Raw genomic sequence first — 25,282 nt, 5'->3', positions numbered from 1 at the left:
TGACACATGACTTCCATCTAGCTTGCATGTTTGACACATAACTTTCGTCTTGCTTGCATGTTTGACACATCACTTCCCTCTAGCTTTGCATGTTTGGCACATCACTTACCTATTTAAGTGTCTTACTATCTACACCAACAATCAATACAAATTCATCTGCACCAAAAGTTACTTTTTATCTGCACAAGAAATATTACAATGTCATATGCATCAAAATATACTATCAATGTTCACTGCAATGGTGAGACATATGAGTCTAAGTTATACGAGTTTTATTTTCGAAACACCGATACTATCCGACTTACGATCAAGAGAAATTCAAATTTCTTTCATTTGAAAAAACGAATTGAATCCTGCATAGGATTTGGTCTTGTGTCACAGATCACGTATCAAAATCCAATTTTTTTTAGAACAGTCAATGCAAAATTTTCCCGCTGAAGGTACGGGATGATGAAGATGTTGAATATATGTTTGTTAGTCACGAACATTCTGGTTGCAACTCTATTGAGTTATATATTACTCTTCAACCAAGTATACCATCTCAGCAATCTCAGATAACTAATCAAGTTGAATCTGATGAATTTGATTCAGAAAACTCATATGACACCGACCTAGAAGCAGAAGCAGAAGTCAACGTTGTTGATGAATAAGAAGAAGAGATCGAGACACAAGTCGATCATATGTTTAACAACAACATTGAATATGATGATCAACCAGCGCCATTACCTCCAAGTCATGTATATAATCCGCCTTAACATATGACAAACATGGATCTTCATGATGATGAAACATCCAACAGTGTTTTTTCTAACCCGTATCCACGATCATAGGGTGAGTTAAAAGTGGGAGACATGTTCTGCACTAAAGAAGAATGTGTGCGAGCTATCAAAATATTTCACATGAATAACTCTACTGATTTCACTATGAAACACACTGATTCGAGAAGGTATGTCATCGAATGACGTAACATCCTTTGCAAGTTTTGGTTGGTTGCGTCTCACAAAAAGAGAAGCGACTCTTGGGAGATAGCTTCTGTAGGCCCACCTCACAGTTGCATTGCAAGTAATGTTCAACAAGATCATCGTAAATTAAGCGTTGCATTGATATGTCAATACATTTTTCCGCTTGTTAACAAAGACCCATCAGTGAAGGTGAATATAATAATATAGCATATCGTCACAAGATATAATTATACTCCATCTTACAAGAAAACATGGATTGTGAGGACAAAGGTTGTTGAACAGGTATTCGGCAACTGGGGGGATTCATACAAAGAATTGTCACGGTTTTTATGGGCCCTAAAAACATACGTACCAGGAATTGTTGCAATTATGGATACATTATCAGCATTTACGCCAGACAGAATCTGTGTTGCTAGAAATAAAATCTTTCACCGCCTCTTTTGGGCGTTTGAACCGTGCATCAAAGGTTTTGCATTCTGAAAACCTATTATTCAAATTGATGGAACATGGTTATACGGAAAATACAAGGATACTTTGCTTATGATTGTTACACAAGACAACAACAACAATGTCTTTCCCATTACCTTTGCTCTAGTTGAAGGTGAAACCGCTGGTGGTTGGGGTTTCTTTCTTCGACATCTCAGAACACATGTCGCTCCACAAGTCAATCTCTGTTTGATTTCAGATTAACATGCTGCCATTGAGAGTGCTTACAATAACCATGATAAGGGATGGCATGATCCTCCTTCTACCCATGTCTATTGCATTAGACATATCGCACAAAACTTCATGCGTGCAATCAAAGATAAGAACCTTCACAAAAAAATGGTGAATGCTGAGTATGCTCTAACTCAACCGTCATTTCAATATTACCGTGATGAAATTACATTATCTAATGCAGATACAGGAAGATGAGTGGATAACATACCAGTAGAGCAGTGGATAATGGAATTTGATGGAGGATGTCGATGGGGCCACATGACAACAAACCTTGTGGAATGCATGAACAACGTATTCAAAGGCATTAGAAATCTACCAATAATCGCTTTGGTCAGAACAACCTATTATAGGTTGGCTTCTACCTTCGCAACCAGAGGTGAAAGATGGAGTGCAGTGTTAATGTCGGGTCAAATATTCAGTGAATGTTGTATGAAAGTGATGAAAGAGAAAAGTATCAAAGCTAGCACACACGCGGCTATAATCTTTGACCATCACATGCAAAATTTCAGTGTGCAAGAAACAATTGACCACAATGAGGGGATGCCAAATTTATCATATGTTGTCAAACTAAACAGAAGTTTGTGCGATTGTGGAAAGTTCCAAGCCTTCCGTATTCCTTGCTCCCATGTCATTGCGACATGCGCACATACTCGCCATGAAGCTTACAGTCATCTATCTGATGTTTACAAGGCCATTACCGTCATGAATGTGTATAACAAAAGCTTCCCAGTGCTACCAACGGAGGAATACTGGTCTCCATATGAAGGTGACATAGTTTGGCACAACGATGAGATGCGAAGAAAGAAAAAATGACGGTCAAACAACATGCGTATTAGAACATAAATGGATACGATTGATAAAATGATAAGAGTATATAGTATATGTCGTCAACCAGGACACAATAAAACAACTGTCTCAATCTAGGAGCAACATATGCATCATAAGATAGTATTTCCTTTTAATTTTTGTAACCTTGGATTTTTATATATCATTATCTTTTTGTTACAACAAGGTTAACAACAAACATCACTACAACATAAGAAAACTTACAAGAAAATATTTCTAACTGATTACAACAATCAAATTGATGTTATCTCGTCCAAACACCATTTCCCGAGCATCCTTATCAGTTTTAACTCGCATCCAATCAAATATACTATCGAGTCTCTCAATACTTCTAACTTTTTCCCTTATGGTGTTTTTCCATCTAACCAACAAACCAGCTCCCTCTTCAGTTGATCGAAACTGCAGATATTCCAAAAGAGCATCAACATCAGAGGTTTGTCTCTCGAATAAATCATTTTTCCATAGCGGCGACGAACACCAAACATGTTTGCAATATGATGAAATGAGATGTGAAAAAATGATTCACACAACACCTCTATTTATAACACAAAAAATTGCACATTACACTAAGGCATCAGACCAATTGGTGTCTTCTCTTCTAAATAACACATGGGCGCCAATTGGATTGGCAGCACCATGTGCTGTAGCCAATCCAATTGGCGCAGTTCCAATTAATTTTTAAGGGTAAACGTCAATTGGTCTGACGCCTATACCCTACATAATTTTTTCTTTTTTAAAATTGTGGTAGTTTGGGAATGATTTTGAAAATTGGATTATTTTGAAACATAAATTGAAAAACTGGTATATTTGAGTAAAAATTTCAAAATAAAATGATTATTAATTTTTCTAAATATAATTATTATTTTAGGATGGGGAGTATTAAATTTGTAAGATTTTTTTACAATATTAGTTACTCCATCCATTCTCTTTTAGAAATAATATGAAATTTTAGATTTATTAAATAAATAATTTATAAACTATATATAAATTAAATATATATAAAATTGAAATTTAATTATAATAAAGAATACAAAGAATACTTGTAATAGGTAAAGTATTAAAAATATTTGACGAATTTCTCTAAAATGATTTATATGATAAACATTTGATATTTTCAATTTAAAATCATCGATTTTTTTAAATATTATTTTTTCTCGAAAATTAAGTTTATCAATCTATTTAAAAATTTGATACAAAAACAATAATAAATTGTAAAATAATTTTTTTATAATATGGGTAACATAGGTTATGCTTTAATTCCTCGTACTCACATCTCTTTACACGTGTGTTTTTATTGACAAGATATTCGAATCTCATCTCAATATATCAAGTTAGATTATAAACTTAGTTTATGGTGCAAAGTAACTTGACATGTTTGTTTTCTACTTTTTAGATTAATAAATCTTATCCTATGTTTCTTAAGATAAGATAAGAGTCGGCTAAAAGAGGATCAAATCATTGTTTTAGGTCTCTTGAAATATAAACCATAGAGCTAAAAAATTAATCAGTAAAATTAAAAATTTAAAGAGTATCAATACTTTTTATTGAGATTAATTATTATGTGAATTCAGCATTATTTTACATATACTTCTTAAAATAAAAGTTACATTTTCTCGCCACATTCAACGTTATGAATAGTTGCATTTTAATTAAATTCATTTTTATTTACTACTTTACACATATTTGAAAGTTATATTCGGTGCACACTTGGACTCTTGAGTAAAAACTTATCATATATCCATTAATAGCAAAAACAAACTTACTTGGTATACAACACTTATTTTACTTATACATAGCAGAATTATCCTAAAATATATATTTTTAAAAACTATATTCAATTTTTTTAAGTTGTTTCAAAAAAATAATTAAAAGTCAAAATAAAATATATGTTAATGACCAAAAGAGTCATTTAAAAATGATACTAACAAAAAATATATTTCGACTTTAACCATCAAAACTAAATTATATATAAAATATTAAAAATTCATAATAAAAATTAAAATTAAAAAATAATTAAAATTTTAAAAATACATAATTAAAAAATAATTATACTCATATTTGATATAAGGTTGAGGAAAGCATTTCGAACATAAAATTTATGAGATACATGTGTTGTTTCAATTTCGAATGAAATCGTCTCATGAGAAATAAATATCTAAATGGCATCAGAAATGTATATCTAAATGGCCGAAAGCTGATAAGGATTGACAGTGTTGAAGATAAGAAGGGAGAAAATATAGTAATTTTTCTCCAATTGAAAGTGAGCATGTGGGATCCAAGTTTGTCGTGTATGTAGAATGTAGAAATACACTTCACCACATTATAAAAAAGGACAAAATTTAAGTACGAATGCATAATACAAATTCGTCTCAAGCTTTTAAAGAGCTTACTTGGGCTTAATCACAATTTTAAGTATGATTAAATTTGAGAATTTTTTAAAGCATTTTCTACTCTATCACGAGAATTTTCATAAATATTTATGATTTTTGGAGATATATATCTGGACGCACCTCTTGCGCACTTAAATAAGACTATTATGAAAGACTCTTATATATTGGATAATTTTTATTCCGGAAATACATCTCCAGAATATTTTTAAAAAGATCTTAATTATTTAACAGTTCAACAGACATTCCGGAGATGCGTCTCTGAAATTATGGGCGATATTTTAAATTTTACCTCACATTTGCATGTCAAATATTTTCGGAGATGTATCCGAAAATATCTGATAAAAGAACCAGTTGCATGATCACACAGTCCTTGTTGACATAGTTTGTTTTCAACCAAACCATTTACTCTAAAAATTCTTCATTCTCGATCCATTTTTTCACTTCAAATCTCTATCCTTTTGATTCATCACATTTTTTCACTTCAAATCTCTATCCTTTTGATTCATCACATGATATGGAGCAAAGAAGATAGAATTTCAGGTAAAGATTCTTCTTTTCCCTCTGCATTGCTCATATTAATCTTCCATTTTTACTAAAAAAAGTTAGGTCATGTCCGGAAATATATCTCCAGAACGTATATGAACTTGTCCGGAGATGCATTTCTGAAATTTGTTTGTGTTTATTTTTGAAGTCATTCTGCAACAGTAGTAGCGTTTATGTTCTGTTATGGTTTCAATTTTTTTTATTAGATATGGTGCACCCCGATGTTTTCTCAAAACAAGTTGTTTCTCTGAATGTCCAAGGTGTGGTTGTTTCTCCGAATGTTCAAGGTGTTGTTGTGGAGGCGGTAGCTGTTGGCAACGACTTTAACAAGCAAGAGTTTGAATCTCGTGATCAAATGCTTCAATGGATTCGTATGAAGGCCTCTAAACGTGGATTTGGTGTGGTTATTAGAAGGTCTGATAATGGTTCCGATAGAAGATGTGTCTTTGTGACAATGATTTGCGAAAGAAACGAGAAATATAGAACTCCTCTCCGAAATTTTAAAAGAGACAACACCGATACAAGAAAATGTGATTGCCCATTTAAGGTTTGTGGTTTTATGTTTGCAAACAAAAACTGGAGATTTAATGTGATATGTGGTTTTCATAACCATGATTTGTGTTTAAAATTAGTTGATTATCCTAGTGTATGTCGGCTTAATCCAGAAGAGAAGGAGTGTGTTGCTGACATGACCTTGAATCTTGTTCAATCGAAAAATATACTTGCGACATTGAAACGAAAACGACCCGAAAATATATCAAATATCAAGCAAGTGTATAATATTCGGTACCTCACTTACAAGGCACTTAAGGGGGGTAGAAATGAGATGCAACAACTCTTGAAATTGTTGGATGATAACAATTACGTGTCTAGGTACTAAATGTGTGATGATGGAGTTATTGTTAGAGTCGTTTGTTCCTTGCTCGAGCGGTCCGACACCAGAGACAAAATGGATGTGCTTCCCTAAAATATGTCACCTAATAGTATGTGTGTATGATAGAGTGTGTGTTGACCTGACCGCTACGGTTTTTCAGAAATCGTTTTCCCACTGCGCACCGCCCCACTCCAAAATCCAAATGATCATATCATGTGTATTGGATGACTTTCAAAATCAAGTAAATATGTTCAAGTTTACTTAAAACCTAGATGCCCTATACCAGTTACATCACCGGAGTGGGCGACTCATTCAATCATAAAAGCCGAGACTTGGCCGAATCACTTTATGGAAATGATGCAAGAATTCGAGAGATTGAACAACGTTGAAAAAGAATCAAATTCACAAAATTCCAAGGGGGTACCACCTATAGATTTAGCCGGCGACGTATATTTTGATTAGTTTTAATTTCTTTTTTAACGGGACAAATAATTGTATGTAATTGTGTCTCAATATAAATAAAATGTTATATATTCACCTTTTGTTCATATTTTGTATTTATGCATTTTTGATCTTCCCCATGATAACATTTGTGTTTTTGTCAATAAAAAAATAGGTTCTTTTTTAGTGTTCTGTTTGGAAACTGGTTCATGACAAGTTCCGGAGATGCATCTCCAGAACAAGATAATAGAGTGCGGTTTCAGAGATATATCTTCGGAATCAATATGTCAATTAATGAATGGTTCATATTGATTTTTGTCTTCTATAAATTTAGGTGCTCTTATGTTATATTTCACACAAACTGAAAATGTCACAAATAAACATTCATTGGTATGTCGCAAATGTCTTCTTCTATGGCTCTACACCCCGGCGAAAGTTTAAGCTCGTCGATTTCACCTCCCTCGAAGATATCAAAGACGAAATCCACTATCTTCTTCCTTACGGAGACAAACGAAGGATTGTGAAGCTCGAGTACCGTTCACCGTCGATTGACAACGGATGGAAGTTTGAGTTCAACAAATTTGAGCTCAAGACACAAGTGGATTTCAAAACAAAAGTTCTGCTCGAGTTGGAAGCGACGCTACAAAGATCGGTCGAAGATATTTCGAAGATGTGCAAGCGTCCACCGGGATATTGAAATGTAATATTGTAGTTTATGTTGAAATCATCATTGTAATGCTTATTTTATGTTATGAATGTCAATTTCATTTTGAAAAATTACTTTTATGTTGATTTTGTTACTGATGTGTCTCTCCAGAGATGTAACTACGAAATCATTCTAGAGACGCATCTTCGGAATAAAATAAAATAAAAAAGATGTAATTCAAAATGACATTTGTTGAGTGCGTGTTAGATTGCGTTTGGAGATGCATCTTCCGAACCAGATAGTATTTATGAAAATTCATATAATGTATTATAAATATTTAGAGTACCATAAAAAATTCTCTAAAAAATAAATTAAAGTCATATTTAATTATCATTTAATTTTTTAAAAAAAAATTAATTATAATTTAATTTTGACAAAAATCTATAGATGATGTACTATAGCTCACGCTCTTAAAGACACTTTTACTATAATAGAATATAGGCTTAAATATTAAATCATCTTTGTAACTTAGTAGTTTTTTATTTTCGTCTATATATTTTTTTCTTAAAATAACTTTAAATGTTAAAATAAAATTATATTCATTTTGAGTATTTGAAAGAAAAACTTTTTCTTAGCTACGAATTTTCGTGCTAATTTTATGGTTAAAGACGTAATAAAAAGAATTTAATATTTAGAGATTATTATATAAAAAAAATACAGAGTCAAAAATTAAAATCTAAAACATAAATAAAAATGACGGAAAGTTGGAAACTACTCATGTCTTGAGTGGATGTGGCTGACGGCAAAGTCATGGGCATTTTTTATGCATATGCATATGACGTGTAAAGACTTCAAAAATGTTTCCTTTTCTTTTTACTTGAATTAGCATCTTTTAATTATAAAAAAAAATTGTGATATGAATTGAGCTGTGATTCACACAAAATTCAAAAAGTGAACCTAGAATTATTTTTTTTTAAATGAAAAAATGGAGCACGTCACAAATCAAATAGAAATGAAAGAAAATAAAATGAAAGAGGAAGAAGTTAAAAGCTTTTAAGGAGTGTATTAGTCAAAATGGTTAACGAGAGAAAAAAATTAAGAATACGAAATTTTTTAAGAGTAACAAGTAAATTCAAATTGAATTATAAGAAGGCGTCTCTAATTTGGTTGGTTTCACAATAAACATGTCGATTTCAATAGTCACGTAACTATTATCAATCTTGAAAACGATCATTTGATAAGGATGACCCTTACTACACTCGTTCAACACCAGCAAGCTCTTTGTTCTCCTATCGAAAATGATCATTTGATAAGCATCGAACTCTTTGTTCTCCTCCAAAGCAGCTTTTTCCAATTCTTTGACTTTGGCAGTAGATGCAATAAGCAAATTCAATTTTGATGATCAACTGACCTTTTTGGCTGTTAGCTTGTTGATGGTCTCTTGTTTACAGATAAGGTCAGCGATGATTTGGTCGACAAGAAGTCCAATCTCGATGACAAAGTTGGCTACAGGAGGAGAGGCCTTGAGGATGTCAACTTTCTTGAGAAGGTCTTTAATTTTGAAAGCGGAAAAGTCATTTTGTGCGAAAGTCTTGAACAAGTCTGTTCCAAATACTTGAGTTTTTATGGCACACATAACTGCTTCGACACTTGATATGGTTGATACTCCACCAGATGCCGTTGAAGCACTAGAGCACTTGTCGCTAGACCTTCCCTAAGAACTTATCATCATTTTCGAATACTCAGATGGTTTGTTTTTCTTGAGCTTCTCGAGATCTTCAGGTGATAACGAAGTTGCCATAGACAGTGTTGGGAGTTTGTAGTTTGTAATTATGTCAAAGCTTCTATCGAACTTCTCACCATATATGGTCGCAACAGTGGGATTAACTTTGTTAACCTTATGCCTATCTCCGTCCGCTACCTCCTCAAAGGCCTTAGGTTCATCCTCATCCATGTCAATCCCCTTGTCATGGTCAAAGCAATCAAAAGAAGAAGGATCTTGAGGTTCTTTCTGGGCATATTCCCATTGGGTGTCGTTTTCTGAATCATTTTCCTCTTGATCATTCCCTCCTTGGTCACTTTCTGCTTGGTCATTTCTGTCTGATCCTCCTCTTCCTGAACTTGCACTTCTTCTTCGAGAACATCCTCTTCTTCAGGTCTTAAGCTTTCACTCTCGCTAGAAGAACAAGAATGTTGAGAAGATTGAACATGGACAGGTGGATTAGGAAGTTTGACATATGGTATAAATGGTTGATTCACTTCTCCAGTTGAGCCTTTGAAAGACTTAGGCTCAGTGCGCGGAGAACTTGCGCCAATGTTAGAATTAGGATACTTGATAGAAGATATGGGAGTGTTGGAATATTATCCTGAAATAAGGACTCAAGTTAAGAATAAAATGTCGAAGACGTAAAGAGTTTACTTGACAAAGTAAAAATACCTTCTATGTGATTACGTCGAGACTAGAATTGGCATTTTCAGGGTTGCCAAAATTGATTGGTTTTTTATGCGTTTAGTTCTTTTTCGACAAGCTGGGGAGCCTTTAGCTTTGGTGTCTTGGTTATTTCGTTGGGGGTAGTGATTGAAGTGATTAAAGTTTGTTGAGAAGTAACGCCAAGAGGTTTCACTTTCTTAGCTTTCTTCGACTTAGGAGCTTCAGGCGAAGAGACCTCGACAATGATTTTCTTGACAAAGTTTTTAGGAGCGTCACTCTTCTTCCGTTTTTGGGGTGTAACGAAAGGTTTATCGTCGACCCGAAACAAAATGTTAAATAAGAAGACAATGATGAATATAAATAAAAATATCATGTTGAGAGGTGAAACCTTTGTCTTTTTATTTTCTGATGGTGAGGCTTCTCCATGGCGGCGAGCCGCCTCAGCTTGTTGTTGAGAAGCTTTGGCTTTGGTCTATTTCTTACGCTCGACAGCTTTAAAAAATGAGACAAATAGTATGATTCATGATTCAATGCAAAGTAAAAAGGGACACGTTGATAGAAGAATCCATGGATTTCCCTCACCTTCATGTATTGGGGTAAGAACTTTGACATGCTCTATGTTAACATGAAGGTAGCCTTGTAAAATGTATATGTTATGCTTCGACGGAACCACCCTTTGAGAATGTTTTAAGATTTCATTTTTTAACACCTGAAGGTCTGACCCACAAATAAACCACCTTGGAAAGGGAGGTCGAAATGCCAAAGTTATCTCATCACTTCTCAAAGGTGGGAACTTAGGTGGATAAAAATTAACAGCGAACTTATACATGTCTTCACTCCTAACATACAAATGAGTGTTAAGACCAGGGAGTTTTGCCATGAACTTTTGTTTTAAAGAAACCGTTGCTTCAGAGATGGTTCGCCTAAGATCATCGGGCCTATACAAAGTTTTGAAGTAGCGTTGGAAAGCCTATATCTCCTTTATGCGAGTATCTCTGCCTTTTTTGAACCTGGCTTGCACGGAAGTAAAAATAGTAGTCAAATGTTTCGTTAAAGCTTAAACGTCAAGAAATTCTTAGTTGTAGTAGCTCTTCCACCAAGTGTCGAAATCCAGGGTGCACTAGTAAGAAGCGTGAAATAGAAAGAATGAAATCTTTGTGACATCAGTAGATTGTCGAGACAGACGTTCGACACAGTTGCTCTCAGTATGGGGAATGATGCAGAGACACAAATCGCTCTTTTGACTATACAGATATCTAAGAAGCAACTGAGTCAGTCCAAACTGTCTGGCTACTAAGTTTGGCTGATATCCAAGAATCTTAATGCGCGCCTTAGGATCATCTACATGATCCATCAGTAGTCGTGGAGTAAGAAAAGTTGCCCAGGTGGGTAAAAACTCAGTGTCCTGATCAGTGTTAGAAGCAGGGAAGTCCTTAGTAAACAAAGAGGGACCATATTTTCGGTGGGCAAAAGGAGCCATTGAAGAGTAGAACTTGTAGCGCTTGGCAAACATCAGGACGTACTTGGTAAATCTTTCTTGTAAAGAGCGCCCAACATCAGTCGGAGTCATCAAAGCTAGTTGTGTCCCTTCAACCTTTCGATTCTTAATTAGCTCATCATCTTCATTTGGTTTAGGTCCATCAAGAAAAGAATCAAAATGGCGTTTAGCCACAATTGAAGTAACCAGAAAGGTCTCGCAACAAGAAGTTAGTTTCGGGAGTAATGTTCTTGAGGGTAGCCACTGCCATCCCTAGATTTTCGTACAAATATCCTAGAATCATCTAGCTCATAGAAAGGTTTCGACCCTCATGCAGTTGATTAGCAATGGTTATGAATTTCTTTGCCATCTTCAGAGATTTCGAACAGAAAAAACAACACTACAACCATAAAGCCAAGAAAGCAATGTGTTCGGTGTCGAACACTTCTTCTCTAGCCTTATTGATCGGTCACCAATTCTACTAGTTTTCTGGCACTCATTCGGCATTAATTCACGAAGTCGGTAACACTTTGTTTTACCTTTTTGTATTATTTTGTCAAGTAAATTAGATGTTCGCATTTCCATTCTCGTTTGCTTATTATTTTTGGTTTTCGTCAATGTACTACATTTTATGCTTTCTTTTGGTAGTTCTGTTGGTTTTTAGGTGCAAGCAAGTATGCCCAAAGACTCACAAGGGAGTCGGGCGTTACGGACTCACTGAGAAGAAGTTTTGAAGTTACATTGGCCCTGAAACAGCCACTCGTGTTGCCTGACACGGCCTGTGTCAGGGGAAGGAGAAAAAAGGATGAAAAGAGGAAAAACAGTGGGCTGACACGGGTTCCCGTGTCAGTAAGCCAGGCATGGGTGTGTTGGGAAATCAGTAAAGTAAGCTAACACGGTCGACCGTGTTGCCTGACACGACCAGTGTTGGCTGGGACACCTCATCTTCTAATTTTACCGAATTTTTGGAATTGATGATCCCATAGGGCATTTTAGGTATTTGCTACATAAATTAATTTATTAGTGACTATTTAGGGTACTTTTGGAGAAAGAGAACGGGACTTTTTGCACGACGAAGAATTGGTACGATTGAGATTGGAACAATCAAGAGTTTTGGAGAACAGAGGTCCTTCAAGAGCTAATGCGATTGAAGATCAATGGAATCCCATTATTCTTGTAATGTCTAATTTAAATGTTGTATTTTATTTGAATAATATGAGGAGATATACATTCAAGGTCATTGTTGGAGATAATCACACACCGTCCGTGGCATAATTTTATTATTTGTGTACAAGCTGTATTTTGCATTCTGTCTAATGCAATTATAGTGCGGATTTATTCCAAACCTTCAAACTACTATTTTTGTTTAATTGAATCACAATTTAAACTAATATTACTGTGCAATCCTCGAGATCGATATTTAGGAAACATCCCTATTATTACTACATTGGAAAAATAGTACACTTGCTATTTTCCCGATCACTTATTATGATGGTCCTCGATGTAATGACCAAATCTTGCTTGTGTGTGGTCGAAATTAATGGTATCTTCATTAATGACATGAGGGTCGTAGGCCTCACCAGTTGGTCGTAAGCCTGTAATGGTGGCTAAGTCGAATAATATGGGAGTAACCATCCCACAAGGTAGACGAAAGGTATTGGTAGTACTCTCCCATAAGTTGAGGGATTCCACCAATAGATTTTGGCAATACAAAGGCCCTACCTTCAACAGTTTGATCAGATCATAGATGCCCATCTTTTCCCAGAGTTGAGACTTGTTCTTTTCAACTTTCTCCAGCCATGAAATATAATGTTCAGGGTGCTTGAAGAGAAGACAATAGTGAAACACCCTGAGGGAGTTTCTCATACAGATAAGGTTGATAGGGTTGTCATCTACGACAACAACGGTCGTTGTCGTGTCATTAGAAGGGGTAGGCGTTTCGATTATAGAAGCGAATTTAGTCAAAACGTCAAATTTGACCTTACTAGCTTATTTGGCCAGACAATTTTTAGAACTAATTAAAGGTTGTGTACGATTGTAAGCAGCGAAGAAGTCCCTTACTTTTTCAAAGTTTTGATTCAAATCAGGGAGTAGACCCATGAACGCGTAAGTTTTTCTAGAAATACTAATATGAATGAGTACTTGAGATTGGAAGATGTGTCGCCTCTCTTCTTTAAGAGGAGGTCCAGGAACATATTCCATATTCCCTGAAACATTGGTTCCTAGAATTATGTGACAGAGGGGTAGTGGAAGCTTGAAGCTTGAAGGACCTTTGGTGTTCTTCTTGGATGTTGACATGATCAAAGTAGCTGGAAATTTGAGAGAAGTTGAAAGATTTTAAATGACTTAAGAAATTTGTCTGAAAAGAAATTTGCAGAAAAACAGAGGAGATAAAGAAGTTCCGAAGAGTGAAAAGGAGAAATGAGAGAAATGAAGAAGATTTATAGTGGAAGAAGAAATTCTTCAGTTTCTAAAAGCAATAAGTGTCCATCAACTTTGTACACGTGGCACCCATTTACAGGGTAACAAAAAGTTTTCTCTCTCCAAATCCCCATGATTTCTTGGAGAAGCTGAGCCATGATCACATGTCAGTATCGCACGTCCTGGTGTGACGGTTTCGTAAGGGGAAATGAGTATAGTGACGTTAATACAGGGAAAATGCTACACCCTACGCGTCGAAATGAGTCAAACGAAAATGTGTCTTTCTTTAAATCGAAAGACAATGTTGGGGGGGGGGGGTAATTTGTTAGATGGGGTTTCGATGTGATGATGTGAATGATGAGTCAATAAATCAAAGACGAGTTGGCTGCTGTAAAGGAGGCACTTTGACGGAAGAAAAAAATCAAGAATGCAAAAGGAATAAAATGTTTCTGTGGGAATAGAAGAGTGCTTCGACAGGTGAGGATGTTTCGACAAATTTTGTCCCTGTCGACACCTAAAACTGGCTTTAAGAAGCTAGCCAAAGCCTCTGTATACACTATGTGATCTAGGGGACTTAGTGAAAATTCGTGCAAGAGGAAAAGATATTTTGCTCTACTTGAGGTAATTGAGGAATAAAATGAGACTAAATAACTGTCTTTCAGCCTTATCCAAGATAAGAGACGCATGGAGGCACATCTGAAGATGATTTTGCATGTAGGTAGAACATGGCGAATGGGGAAGAAATACCTGTTAAAAAGTAGTTATTTAGTTTTATTATAAATAACGATTGTAACTTAGGAAAATCTATGTGTTGAAATTACTGCAAAATTCACTTACTCAAAGTATCTGTGTCAAAGAGTGAAAAGAGTGAATTTGAGTGAAAATGTACATTCATACACGATTTTATTTATCAAAGTCTTTTACTTATATCTGTTTTTACTTTATTTTTTGCAATACTTAGTTGAAACATAGCAAACATTTTACGTATTGTTCTTTATTTGTTCTAAGAGTTATTTTTCAAACAAAACTCTTAAGTCTTTATGCAAACACTACACACGATAATTACAACTTTTGCACGTATGTCCCAAGATCAATCTAGTCGATCCTGAGAGTGACACTGTTTGGGAGGACTAGCGGTTGTTTGACAAATTCACAGGTAAACACATAGATGCCGAAGTATATGACTACACTTTATTCAAATTTCAGTGGAAATCAAGACGAAAAGAATAGTACTGCAAGATACATATTCATGATTGAAGGCATTCCAATCTTATGGATATCAAGGAAGCAAAGCATTATGGCTTTGTCATCATGTGAAGCTAAGTATCTGGCTACATCATATGCAGCATGTAAAGCAGTATGGATAGAGATATTGAACAATTAGCTCAAGATAATGAAACCTAGGAAAATGAAGATATTTGTCGACAACAAGTCAACTATCGACCTAGCGAACCATCCAGTGTGTCATGGTCGAAGTAAGCATATAGAAAGGAGATATCATTTTCTGAAGGATCAAGTCAACAAAGAAAAGCTTGAACTTGAGCATTGCAAGACAAAAGTACAACTAGTTGACATACTCACTAAACCTCTGAAGAAAGTCATTTTCGACGAGCTGAATAAAAGCATTGGGATTAGAACTATCAAGAAAGTGAATTAGGGGATGTGTTAAAAGTTATAATTTGAAGTTCTGATTGAGAGCTAGCATTCGACTAGGTCGAAGAAGCTAGTCGAAGTTATTGTAGTCAGTTGTATAGTAGTGTCGAAATGTAACTTGTAACTTTGTGTTTTACTTTGTACATTTTAGGCTTGGGTAAGTTTATATAGTTTAAGCTTGGGCTTTAGATGCCTATATAAAGGGCTTTGTATGATGTAAACACAGAACTTCACTCAGTCCTAATTTTCATAATTCAATTTTCAATTTTCTTTCTTTCCTCTCTCTTCTTCCCTGTCTTTCATCTTTCTTGAAAACTTTTGTTCCAACATTTAGGATATCCAGTAGCTCTCATTTTAATTCACTTTTGTCGCGCCGCAAAAAATACAGAGTCATCACTGGGTTTTATTTATTCCAAAGGAAAGGGAAAATATCAATAAAACCCCAAAAGAATGGTCTTCGCAACCAAGAGCGGATTCGGGAGTCGATTATGCAAGGGGAAGGTATTAACACATCTCACATCTGTTGTACTCAACGAGAACCACTTTGCTTGTTCTTTGTACATATGGATGTTGTTATCGGAAGGTTACTTGTTGTTGGTTAATGGATATATTTTTTAAAATTAGTGTGCTCGCCAAGGATTTGAACCCTTGTGCCTACGTATCCTCATCATGCAATAAGGAAGTCAGAGCTTTGTATTTTTGAGTACAAAATAGAGTGCGTGTTGATTGCTTTTTAGTAGACAATATTAACGTTCATGTTCTAGAAGTTAACCTTTCTTGTATGGTCGTGCATGGGAGACTTAAGTGTTTGTTTGCGGTAGAATGGATGCACTTGGATCGCATTCTAATTGTTAATCATGCCCTGTATGCTCGTGCATGGGATGCTTAAGAGTTGTTCAAACCATGTTAGAACAGAAGTAACATGTCCTCCTTGAAAAGGTTTTTGATGCCCTAAGGTGGAAAAATGGATTTGATGAGTTGTGGTTGATTTTTGACTTGGAGACAAGTATTAGACCACAAGCTAGGTACGACCGACAATCTGAGTACTTCGGAGTTAAGAGAATAGTTGCATCCTAACCCCTCTTTTTCATCCAAAGATTTTTTATTTATGAAATATGTTTGACGAGTTTAATCATTGGTACTTAGAGAGAGACAAGTATCTAACCCTTGGCTAAGTACAACCAACAATCAGAATACTCGGGAGTTGAGAGGATAATGGCATCCTAACCATTCTTTTTCACTCTGAGACCACCAGATTGAACTTGTTTTATTGTTTAAGCGTTTTAAAGGGAAGTCAAGTATCAGGTTACAAGCTAGGTACGACCGACAACCAAAATACTTGAGTGTTGTGCACAAGTAGGTACACCTCAATTTTATCTTCCATTTTATTGAGAAATTGTTTTGAGAAGGCACTTGATGTTGGATCAAGTGTTTGGAATTTATTTGATTATGAAAGGTGTGTGAGAAGAAAGAGATAAGGATAGATATATAAGTGTGAATAGAATGGAATGGATAAGGTACTTGACATTGAATCAAGTACTCGCGTTGCTTTGAAGTGAATTCGATTTGGAAAACACTTGACGTTGGATCAAGTGTGTTTTATTCTCTTGAAAAGGTTCTTTTTATGTTTGATTTTATCTTGTTAGTTATCATGCAATGGGAATCAATAAAGTAAAGGGAAATACTAAGGTATTACATGTTCATGGGAATGAGGGACACTTTATCCACAATTGGGGGATGAAACAAATCAATACATGAAATGGAAAAAGTTCACATACAAGTTACAACCAATATTATGCCTAAAACAATCAAGTGGACATGGTAATCCTCAAGCATAATCACACAATACAAATGATAAATGCAACAAGGATGCAAATTAGAAGCTAAGTCTAAACTCATACATGATCAAAGTACATAAACAAAGGTGAATAGAATTATATGATCACACGATATTCTATCAAAAGAATTAAATTCTAATGGTAGATTAAATGCAAAATTAACCACCAAACCAATTGAACATTAGAATACAAGACATGAAATGCTATCATGGTGAATCATGGAATTTAGAAATGAATAAATGAATTTTAAGCTAATTAAAAACATAGGCTAATCGTATGCTAATAATGTTATTTTAAAGGTAATTAAAACTCAATGTCATCAATGGTTCAATTAAAACCTAATGGATTCTAACTAAACATGTTAATCCTAATTATTTATATGTCAAAAAAATGTTAAAATAATTAACAAGAAAATATGTAAAAATACCACACATAAAATAGCAAAAAAGAAATAAGAAGATAGAAAAACTCGGGAATGGGTTTAAGCTGGCAAATGGTGTAGAAATGAAACTGAGATGCAGGCCAAATGCATAAAGCCCATACACGTCTTGCCTTGAATCAGAGGGGTATAATATTGTAAGGTGCAAATTGGAAAATAGCATGGGCCTGGGGGTAAGGTTGGCCCAATGCATCAAGGGAAGTAAGCTAATTCAATATTCAGATTCAAACAAAATGAAAAATTAAAACGCGCGCAAGAACTCAAAATTCGGTTTATCCTCTTCTGACCATGAGCCACCTTCCCCCGCCGCGCAGTGTAACACCCCGATTTAATTTCCTTATTTATTTATTAGGTGTTTATTTTAATTAATCATTATTAGGTGTGATAATTAATTAAATATGTGTTCTGGAGATTATTTGAATTATTTGAATATATATGTTATTCGAATAATTGAATTTTATGAGTAGAAATAACAATTGTTTAGTAATGGGCCTAATTAATTAGATTGGGTGGATAAGTGGGTTAAGCCCATTATGAGTTAAAAAGATAGTAAGGGTTTTAGAGATTAGAGTTAGTTTTGTAAAATAAGAGAAGAAGATAGAATAGAATAGAAGAGAAGAGAAAGAGGAGAAGAGGAAACTAGAAGAAGAAGGACCTAGAGATTTCATCTATACTAAGGTAAGGGTGGGATTTCAAGTGGTTATAGGTAAACATAATGTATGTAATGTATGTGGGTTAGATATCATGAACTTAGGATTTGGGGATTTTGATTTTTGAGAAACCCTAACATGTGTTTATGTTTTAATCCATGAGATTGATGTTTATGTTATGCTATGATGTTTCTATATTGAATTCCATGAATGAGTATGTGTATAGAACATGATTTGGTGTATAATTGCATGTTTGAGTTTCACTTGAAAATGGTTGATTTGGGATTTTGGTGAAAATTAGTGGAGCTTAAAATCTTGTTTCTATGATCCTAATAGTTGTTATATATATATATATATATATATATATATATATATATATATATATATATATATATATATATATATATATATATATATATATATATATAGAGAGAGAGAGAGAGAGAGAGAGAGAGAGAGAGGTTGTATAACTATTTATTTCATGAAAAATGATGCATTAATGTGGTTTTATGATGAAAATTCGTGCTGGACAACAATATTTTTGTAACAACAAATTTTCTAGTTTTTGACAGCATTTTTGCAACAACAAATTTTTTGGTTTTGACAGCATTTTCGCAACAGCAAATTTTCTGGTTTTGATAGCATTTTGAAAAACTTGTAAATTCAATAACGTTTGAACCATAACTCCGTTTGAGGTGTCGTTTGGACCGTTACGAAGCTAAGAATATTATCTATAACATGATATTCATTTTGATAATAGTAGGTTAATATTTTATCAAAAGAATCCTAATATGGATGTGTGGTGAATGTAAATGACATATTTTCTATTCTTTGGCATGTATTGGATGGTTTTAGATGGATTTTATGAAGAAACATAATACTTGAAATTATATATGTGATGATGTGAATTGGTGAATTTGATGAATAACATGAATTGGCTTGTTTACTTTATGTTAATATGTTGTGATAAAATGATGAATGTTATTTGATGTATTGTTTGTGATTGAAGTCATGTTAGGTGTATGTTGTGCAAATGTTGGATATGGTATGCTTATGTATGATTAAGGGGTTGCGATCGTCTTAATTGCATGAGTCTTGTTGTTATTGCACACTTACACTAGTACGAGTCTATGAAAGAGGCAATGTTGGGTAATCTCACGTAGATTATTTGCTTGTCCCAAACCTAACGCCGAATGGGGTTTGAAAGCTTAAGACCGAATCGAGCTTTAGAGGTGGTTATCTAGTCTATTTGAGAGACGCTCGGCAAGCCGGAAATGATAACGAATGGGATCCACATGCATATCGCATTGAGTTACACATTGAGTTGCATGTGTTGGTGTGAATTGTTGTTTGTGTGATTATATGATATGATTGTGTGGATATGATTTTGATAGATATACATATACGTGGAGTTTAGGTGATCCATTTGATATGAATTGTTGATGTGTTATTGATGTGATATGTGTGCATATTTGTGATATATGTGATGAAATAATGACTTGTATACATTATGGAATCATGTGAAAGTTGTATACATATTTGATGATGATTTATAAATGATGGTGGATGATAATATGTACATGAAATCGATATGTTGTGAAATATGACTTTTGTACATCGTTTAATATTTATAAATGAATACTTATGAATTGTTGAGCCATGTCGTATGATGGTAAACATGTGATTCTTTAATAAGATGACATGATGTATGTTTGTATGAAGCATGACGAATTATAATAATATATGTATGTTTGTTATACATTTAATATTATTATGTTTTTCTATAATGATTTGAATTCTCACCCTTCTGTTGGAATGATGTTCTATCGCGACATCGCTCAAGGATTAGATTCGGAGGCTAGTTCTTGTTGTGTTTTGACTAGGTAGTCTATAGTGCTCTGGTCCTGTAACACTTGGGTTTATGGTATTATTTGTATTTGTTTTGATGTTGAGAGATATTGTTGTGCTCTCTTCTATCTTGTTATTTGGATATGTTGGTTTTGATGTTGAGTGGCCTTAAAGCCCAAAACGATATTTTGTGGTAGATGATTTATGGGAATCATCACTATTTACCATTTATGAAGAGAGATGTTTTTCCGCTGTGTGAGTTTGCATGTTGGTTATTTGGTTTTGATTTATAATTTGTGTTACTTGTATGTGACCATGGCATGTGTTGTTTTTGGCAGAAGTAAATGTGATGCCCTAGTGTATGCATGCTTTAATTTACTTTGATTATCCAATTGTATGTTGTATTTGAGAAGTAGTAGTTTGAGGGGTGTTACATTAGTGGTATCAGAGCACGGTCGGTCATTCGGCCAGGTTATGGATTTGTTTAATTCCGTTGTATCTGATTTGTGTGTATGACACAATCGATACAGTTTGTTTAACAATCCTTGTTGTTGTGGTTGTTTGGTTGGTGTAGCAGGAAGATGGTTGCTGGAAGGAATGATGATGCGCTTGCGGAGGCATTGACCCTGTTGGTTGGTGCCATTCCGTAAATGAATACTGGTGATCGGGAGCGTGATGCTGATGAGTTCCGTGCTTTGGGGAAGTTCTAGAGGAACAATCCGCCAACTTTTGAAGGAGCTCATGAACCTGATAAAGCTCAAGAGTGGTTGAAGGTGATTGAGAAAATATTTCGAGTTATGAACTGTTCAGATGTGCAGAAGGTGCAGTTTGGCACTCATATGCTTGAGAAAGAAGCTAAGGATTGGTGGCGCAACATTGTTCAGAGATTTTATGAGGATGGCATTGAAGTGACTTGGGCACTTTTCCGTGATGCTTTTCTGGAGAAGTTTTTTCCAAAAGATGTTCGTGGAAAGAAGGAAATTGAATTCCTTGAGTTGAAGCAAGGTAATGGTACCATAGCTGAGTATGCTGCAAAGTTTGAGGAGTTGATCAAATTTTGTCCCCATTACAATACTACTAATGCTGAGAGATCAAAGTGTCTTAAGTTTGTGAATGGCTTGAGACCTGATATCAAGAAGGAAATGGGTTACCAACAGATTACGGTATTTTCTAAGTTGGTTAACAAGAGTGGGATTTATGATGAGGATAGCCGTGAGAGTGTTGCTTATTGCAAGTCCTTGCATGATAAGAAAGGAAAAGGGCAATTCCAAGGGAAGTCGTATGATGGTAAGAAGAAAGATGGTGATGGTAAGAAGTCGAGTGGGGGAGGATCTCACACTCTTGTCAAGTGCTTCAGATATGGTGTTAAGGGACACCGTGCTCCCGAGTGTCCTAAGGGCGATGTGACTTGTTTCATGTGTGGCAAGCAAGGTCACAAATATTTTGATTGTAGAGTTGGTTCGAATGTGATTTGCTACAACTGTGGTGAGCAAGGGCACATTAGTACCAGGTGCAACAAGCCGAAGAAGGAGCAAGCCAAAGGGAAAGTGTTTGCATTGTGCGGTGCTGATACTCCTGCTGAGGAGAGATTTATTTAAGGTACGTGCTTTATTAATAATATGCCTTTGATTGTTATTATTGATACCGGTGCAACGCATTCTTTTATTTCTTTGGATTGTGCTAAGAGATTGAATCTTGAATTATCTGTTATGCGTGGAAGCATGGTTATTGATACTCCGACTATGGGTTCAGTGACTACTTCATCAGTTTGTTTGAAATGTCCATTGAATATTTATGATAAAGATTCTGAAGTTGATTTAGTTTGTCTTCCATTGAGTCAATTTGATGTTATTTTGGGAATGGACTAGTTGAGGACCAACCATGTCTATATCAATTATTTTGCGAAAGCTGTTCTTTTTCTTGAGCCAGAGAAGGAAGGTGATTTATTCTTGTCTACTCAACAAGTGAATGAATCTATGCGAGATGGTGCTAAAGTGTTTATGTTGGTGGCAAGTTTGAAGCTTAGTGAAAATGGAACAATGGGTGAATTTCTAGTTGTTCGTGATTTTCCTGAAGTGTTTCCTAATGAGGTTATCGATTTAACGCCTAAACATGAAGTTGAGTTCACGATTGATTTGATTCCTGGTACTAGTCCGGTATCAATGGCTCTGTATCGGATGTCACCATCTGAGTTGAAAGAGTTGAAGAGTCAACTAGAGGATTTGCTTGATAAGAGGTTCATTCTTCCGAGTGTGTCACCGTGGGGTGCACATGTCTTGTTAGTTAAGAAGAAATGAGGTATTATGAGGTTGTGTGTGGATTACATACAACTAAATAAGGTTATTATCAAGAATAAGTATCTGCTTTCGAGGATTGATGATTTGATGGATTAGTTGGTTGGTGATTGTGTGTTTAGCAAGATTGATTTGAGATCTGGGTATCATCAGATCCGTGTGAAAGCTGAAGATATTCAGAAGATTGCTTTTACAACAAGGTATGGACACTATGAGTATTCAGTGATGCCTTTCGGTGTGACGAATGCACCTGGTGTATTTATGGAGTACATGAATCAGATTTTTCATAAATATCTCGATAAGTTTGTTGTTGTGTTTATCGATGATATTTTGATCTATTCGAAGAGTGAAGAGGGTAATGCTGAGCATTTGAGGATTATTTTATCTGTATTGAAAGAGAAGCAGTTGCTTGCTAAACTTTTGAAGTGCGAGTTTTGGTTGAAGGAAGTGAGCTTCCTTGGCCATATGATCTCTAGTGGTGATATTTCAGTTGATCCTTCTAAGATTGGAGCTATATCTCAATGGGATGCGCTGAAATATGTGTCTGGGATTCATAGTTTTCTTGGTTTGGCAAGTTATTATCGAAAGTTTATTGAAGGCTTTTCTAAGTTATCTTTGTCGTTAATGCAATTGACTAGGAAAGATCAAGCTTTCATTTGGACTGCACAGTGTGAAGCTAGTTTTCAAGAGCTGAAGAGGAGATTGACTACTGCTCCTATTTTGATTTTACCGAATCCATCAGAACCATTTGTTATGTATTGTGATGCTTCTTTGATGGGTTTAGGAGGTGTGTTAATATAGAATCAATAAGTTGTAGCTTATGCTTCAAGGCAACTCAAAATGCATGAGAGGAATTATCCGACTCATGATTTGGAATTAGCTGTTGTTGTGTTTGTTTTGAAGATTTGGAGACATTATTTGTTAGGGTCGAGATTCGATGTGTTTAGTGATCACAAGAGTTTGAAGTATTTGTTCGATAAGAAAGTGTTGAATATGAGGCAAAGGAGATGGTTGGAATTCTTGAAGGATTATGATTTTGGTTTGAATTACCATCCTGGAAAAGCGAATGTTGTAGCCGACACTTTGAGTAGGAAATCTTTGCATATGTCGATGTTAATGGTGCGAGAACTGGATTTGCTTGAACAATTTCGAGATATGAGTTTGGTTAATGAAGAGACTTCTTTTGGAGTGAAGCTTGGTATGTTGAAGCTTACTAGTGGAATTTTGGATGAGATTCCAGAAGGTCAGAAATCTGATTTGGTTTTGGTAGATCGATTGACGTTGATCAATCAAGGTAAAGGTGGTGATTTTCAGATTGATGAGAATAGTATCATGATGTGTCATGATAGAGTTTGTGTTCCTGATGTTTCGGATTTGAGAAAGAGGATTCTTGATGAAGGACATCGTAGTGGTTTGAGTATTCATCCTGGTGCTACTAAGATGTATCAAGATTTGAGGAAATTGTTTTTGTGGCCTGGTATGAAGAAAGAGATTGCGGAATTTGTGTATTCGTGTTTGCTTTGTCAGAAATCAAAGATTGAGCATCAGAAGTCGTCTGGTTTGTTACAATAGTTATTTATTCCTGAATGGGAATGGGATAGTATTTCTATGGATTTTGTTTCTGGTTTACCTAGGACTCCGAGTAATTGTGAAGCTATTTAGGTTATTGTGGATAGGTTGACAAAATCTGCTCACTTTATTCTGATTAGAATGGATTATCTGATGGAGAGGCTTGCAAAGCTGTATATTGAGAAAATTGTCAGTTTGCATGGTATTCCATCTAGCATTGTGTCAGATAGGGATGCGAGGTTTACTTCGAGATTTTAGGAAGGTTTGCAACGTGCTTTGGGTACAAAGTTGTGTTTGAGTTCTGTTTATCATCCGTAGACAAATGGTCAGACTGAGAGGACGATTCCGTCGCTTGAGGATCTTTTGAGAGCTTGTGTTTTGGAACAGGGAGGTGCTTGGGGTAGTTATTTGCCTTTGATTGAGTTTACCTACAACAATAGTTTTCATTCGAGTATTTGTATGGCTCCGTTTGAAGCTTTGTATGGTAGAAGGTGTAGGACGCCTTTGTGTTGGTACGAATCTGGAGAGAGTGTTGTGGTTGGACCTGAGATAGTTCAACAGACTACTGATAAGATTAAAATGATCAAAGAGAAGATGAAGGTTTCTCAGAGTCGTCAGAAGAGTTACCATGACAAGAGAAGGAAATCACTTGAGTTTAAGGTAGATGATCATGTGTTTTTAAGAGTTACTCCGGTAACAAGTGTTGGTAGAGCATGAAAGTCTCGTAAGTTGACGCTGCATTTTATTGGTCCGTATCAGATTTCTGAGAAAGTAGGTGATGTGGCTTTATCGGATTACGTTGTCGTCGTCACTTGCTAATCTCCATAATATGTTTCACGTGTCTCAATTGAGGAGATACATTACGGATCCTTCACATGTTGTCCAATTAGATGATGTTGAGGTTAGAGATAATTTGACTTTGGAGACATTACCTATGCGGATAGAAGATAGAGAGGTGAAACAACTCCGTGGTAAATATATCGCTTTGGTGAAAGTCGTTTGGGGAGGACCGGATGGTGGAAATGTGACGTGGGAGCTTGAGAGTCAGATGAGGGATTCATATCTCGAGTTGTTTGCTTGAGGTAATTTTCGAGAACGAAAATATTTCAAGTGGGAGAGAGTTATAACACCTCGATTTAATTTCCGTATTTATTTATTAGGTGTTTATTTTAATTAATCATTATTTGGTGTGATAATTAATTAAATATGTGTTCTGGTGATTATTTGAATTATTTGAATA

The 25,282-nt window shown here is 35.2% G+C and overlaps 1 protein-coding gene across 1 annotated transcript; it reads left to right on the top strand.

Annotated features, from left to right (window-relative positions):
- Positions 1–14,919: 14,919 nt before the first annotated feature.
- LOC127079888 (uncharacterized) lies at positions 14,920–21,777 on the top strand. The gene is made up of 3 exons (XM_051020241.1): positions 14,920–15,108; positions 15,556–15,561; positions 20,890–21,777. The coding sequence occupies exons 1-3, from the start codon at positions 14,920–14,922 to the stop codon at positions 21,775–21,777; spliced, it is 1,083 nt and encodes a 360-aa protein (XP_050876198.1).
- The last annotated feature ends 3,505 nt before the right edge of the window (positions 21,778–25,282 follow it).

Source organism: Lathyrus oleraceus, chromosome 5 (genome assembly GCF_024323335.1).
Source record: "Lathyrus oleraceus cultivar Zhongwan6 chromosome 5, CAAS_Psat_ZW6_1.0, whole genome shotgun sequence".
In the NCBI taxonomy this organism is placed as follows: Eukaryota; Viridiplantae; Streptophyta; class Magnoliopsida; order Fabales; family Fabaceae; genus Lathyrus; species Lathyrus oleraceus.
This window is presented reverse-complemented; position numbering and strand designations above follow the sequence as displayed.

What these genes read in the sequence shown, in the direction of transcription:
- LOC127079888 (XM_051020241.1), top strand. Translation starts at nt 14,920, where the DNA reads ATGCCGAAGTATATGACTACACTTTATTCAAATTTCAGTGGAAATCAA.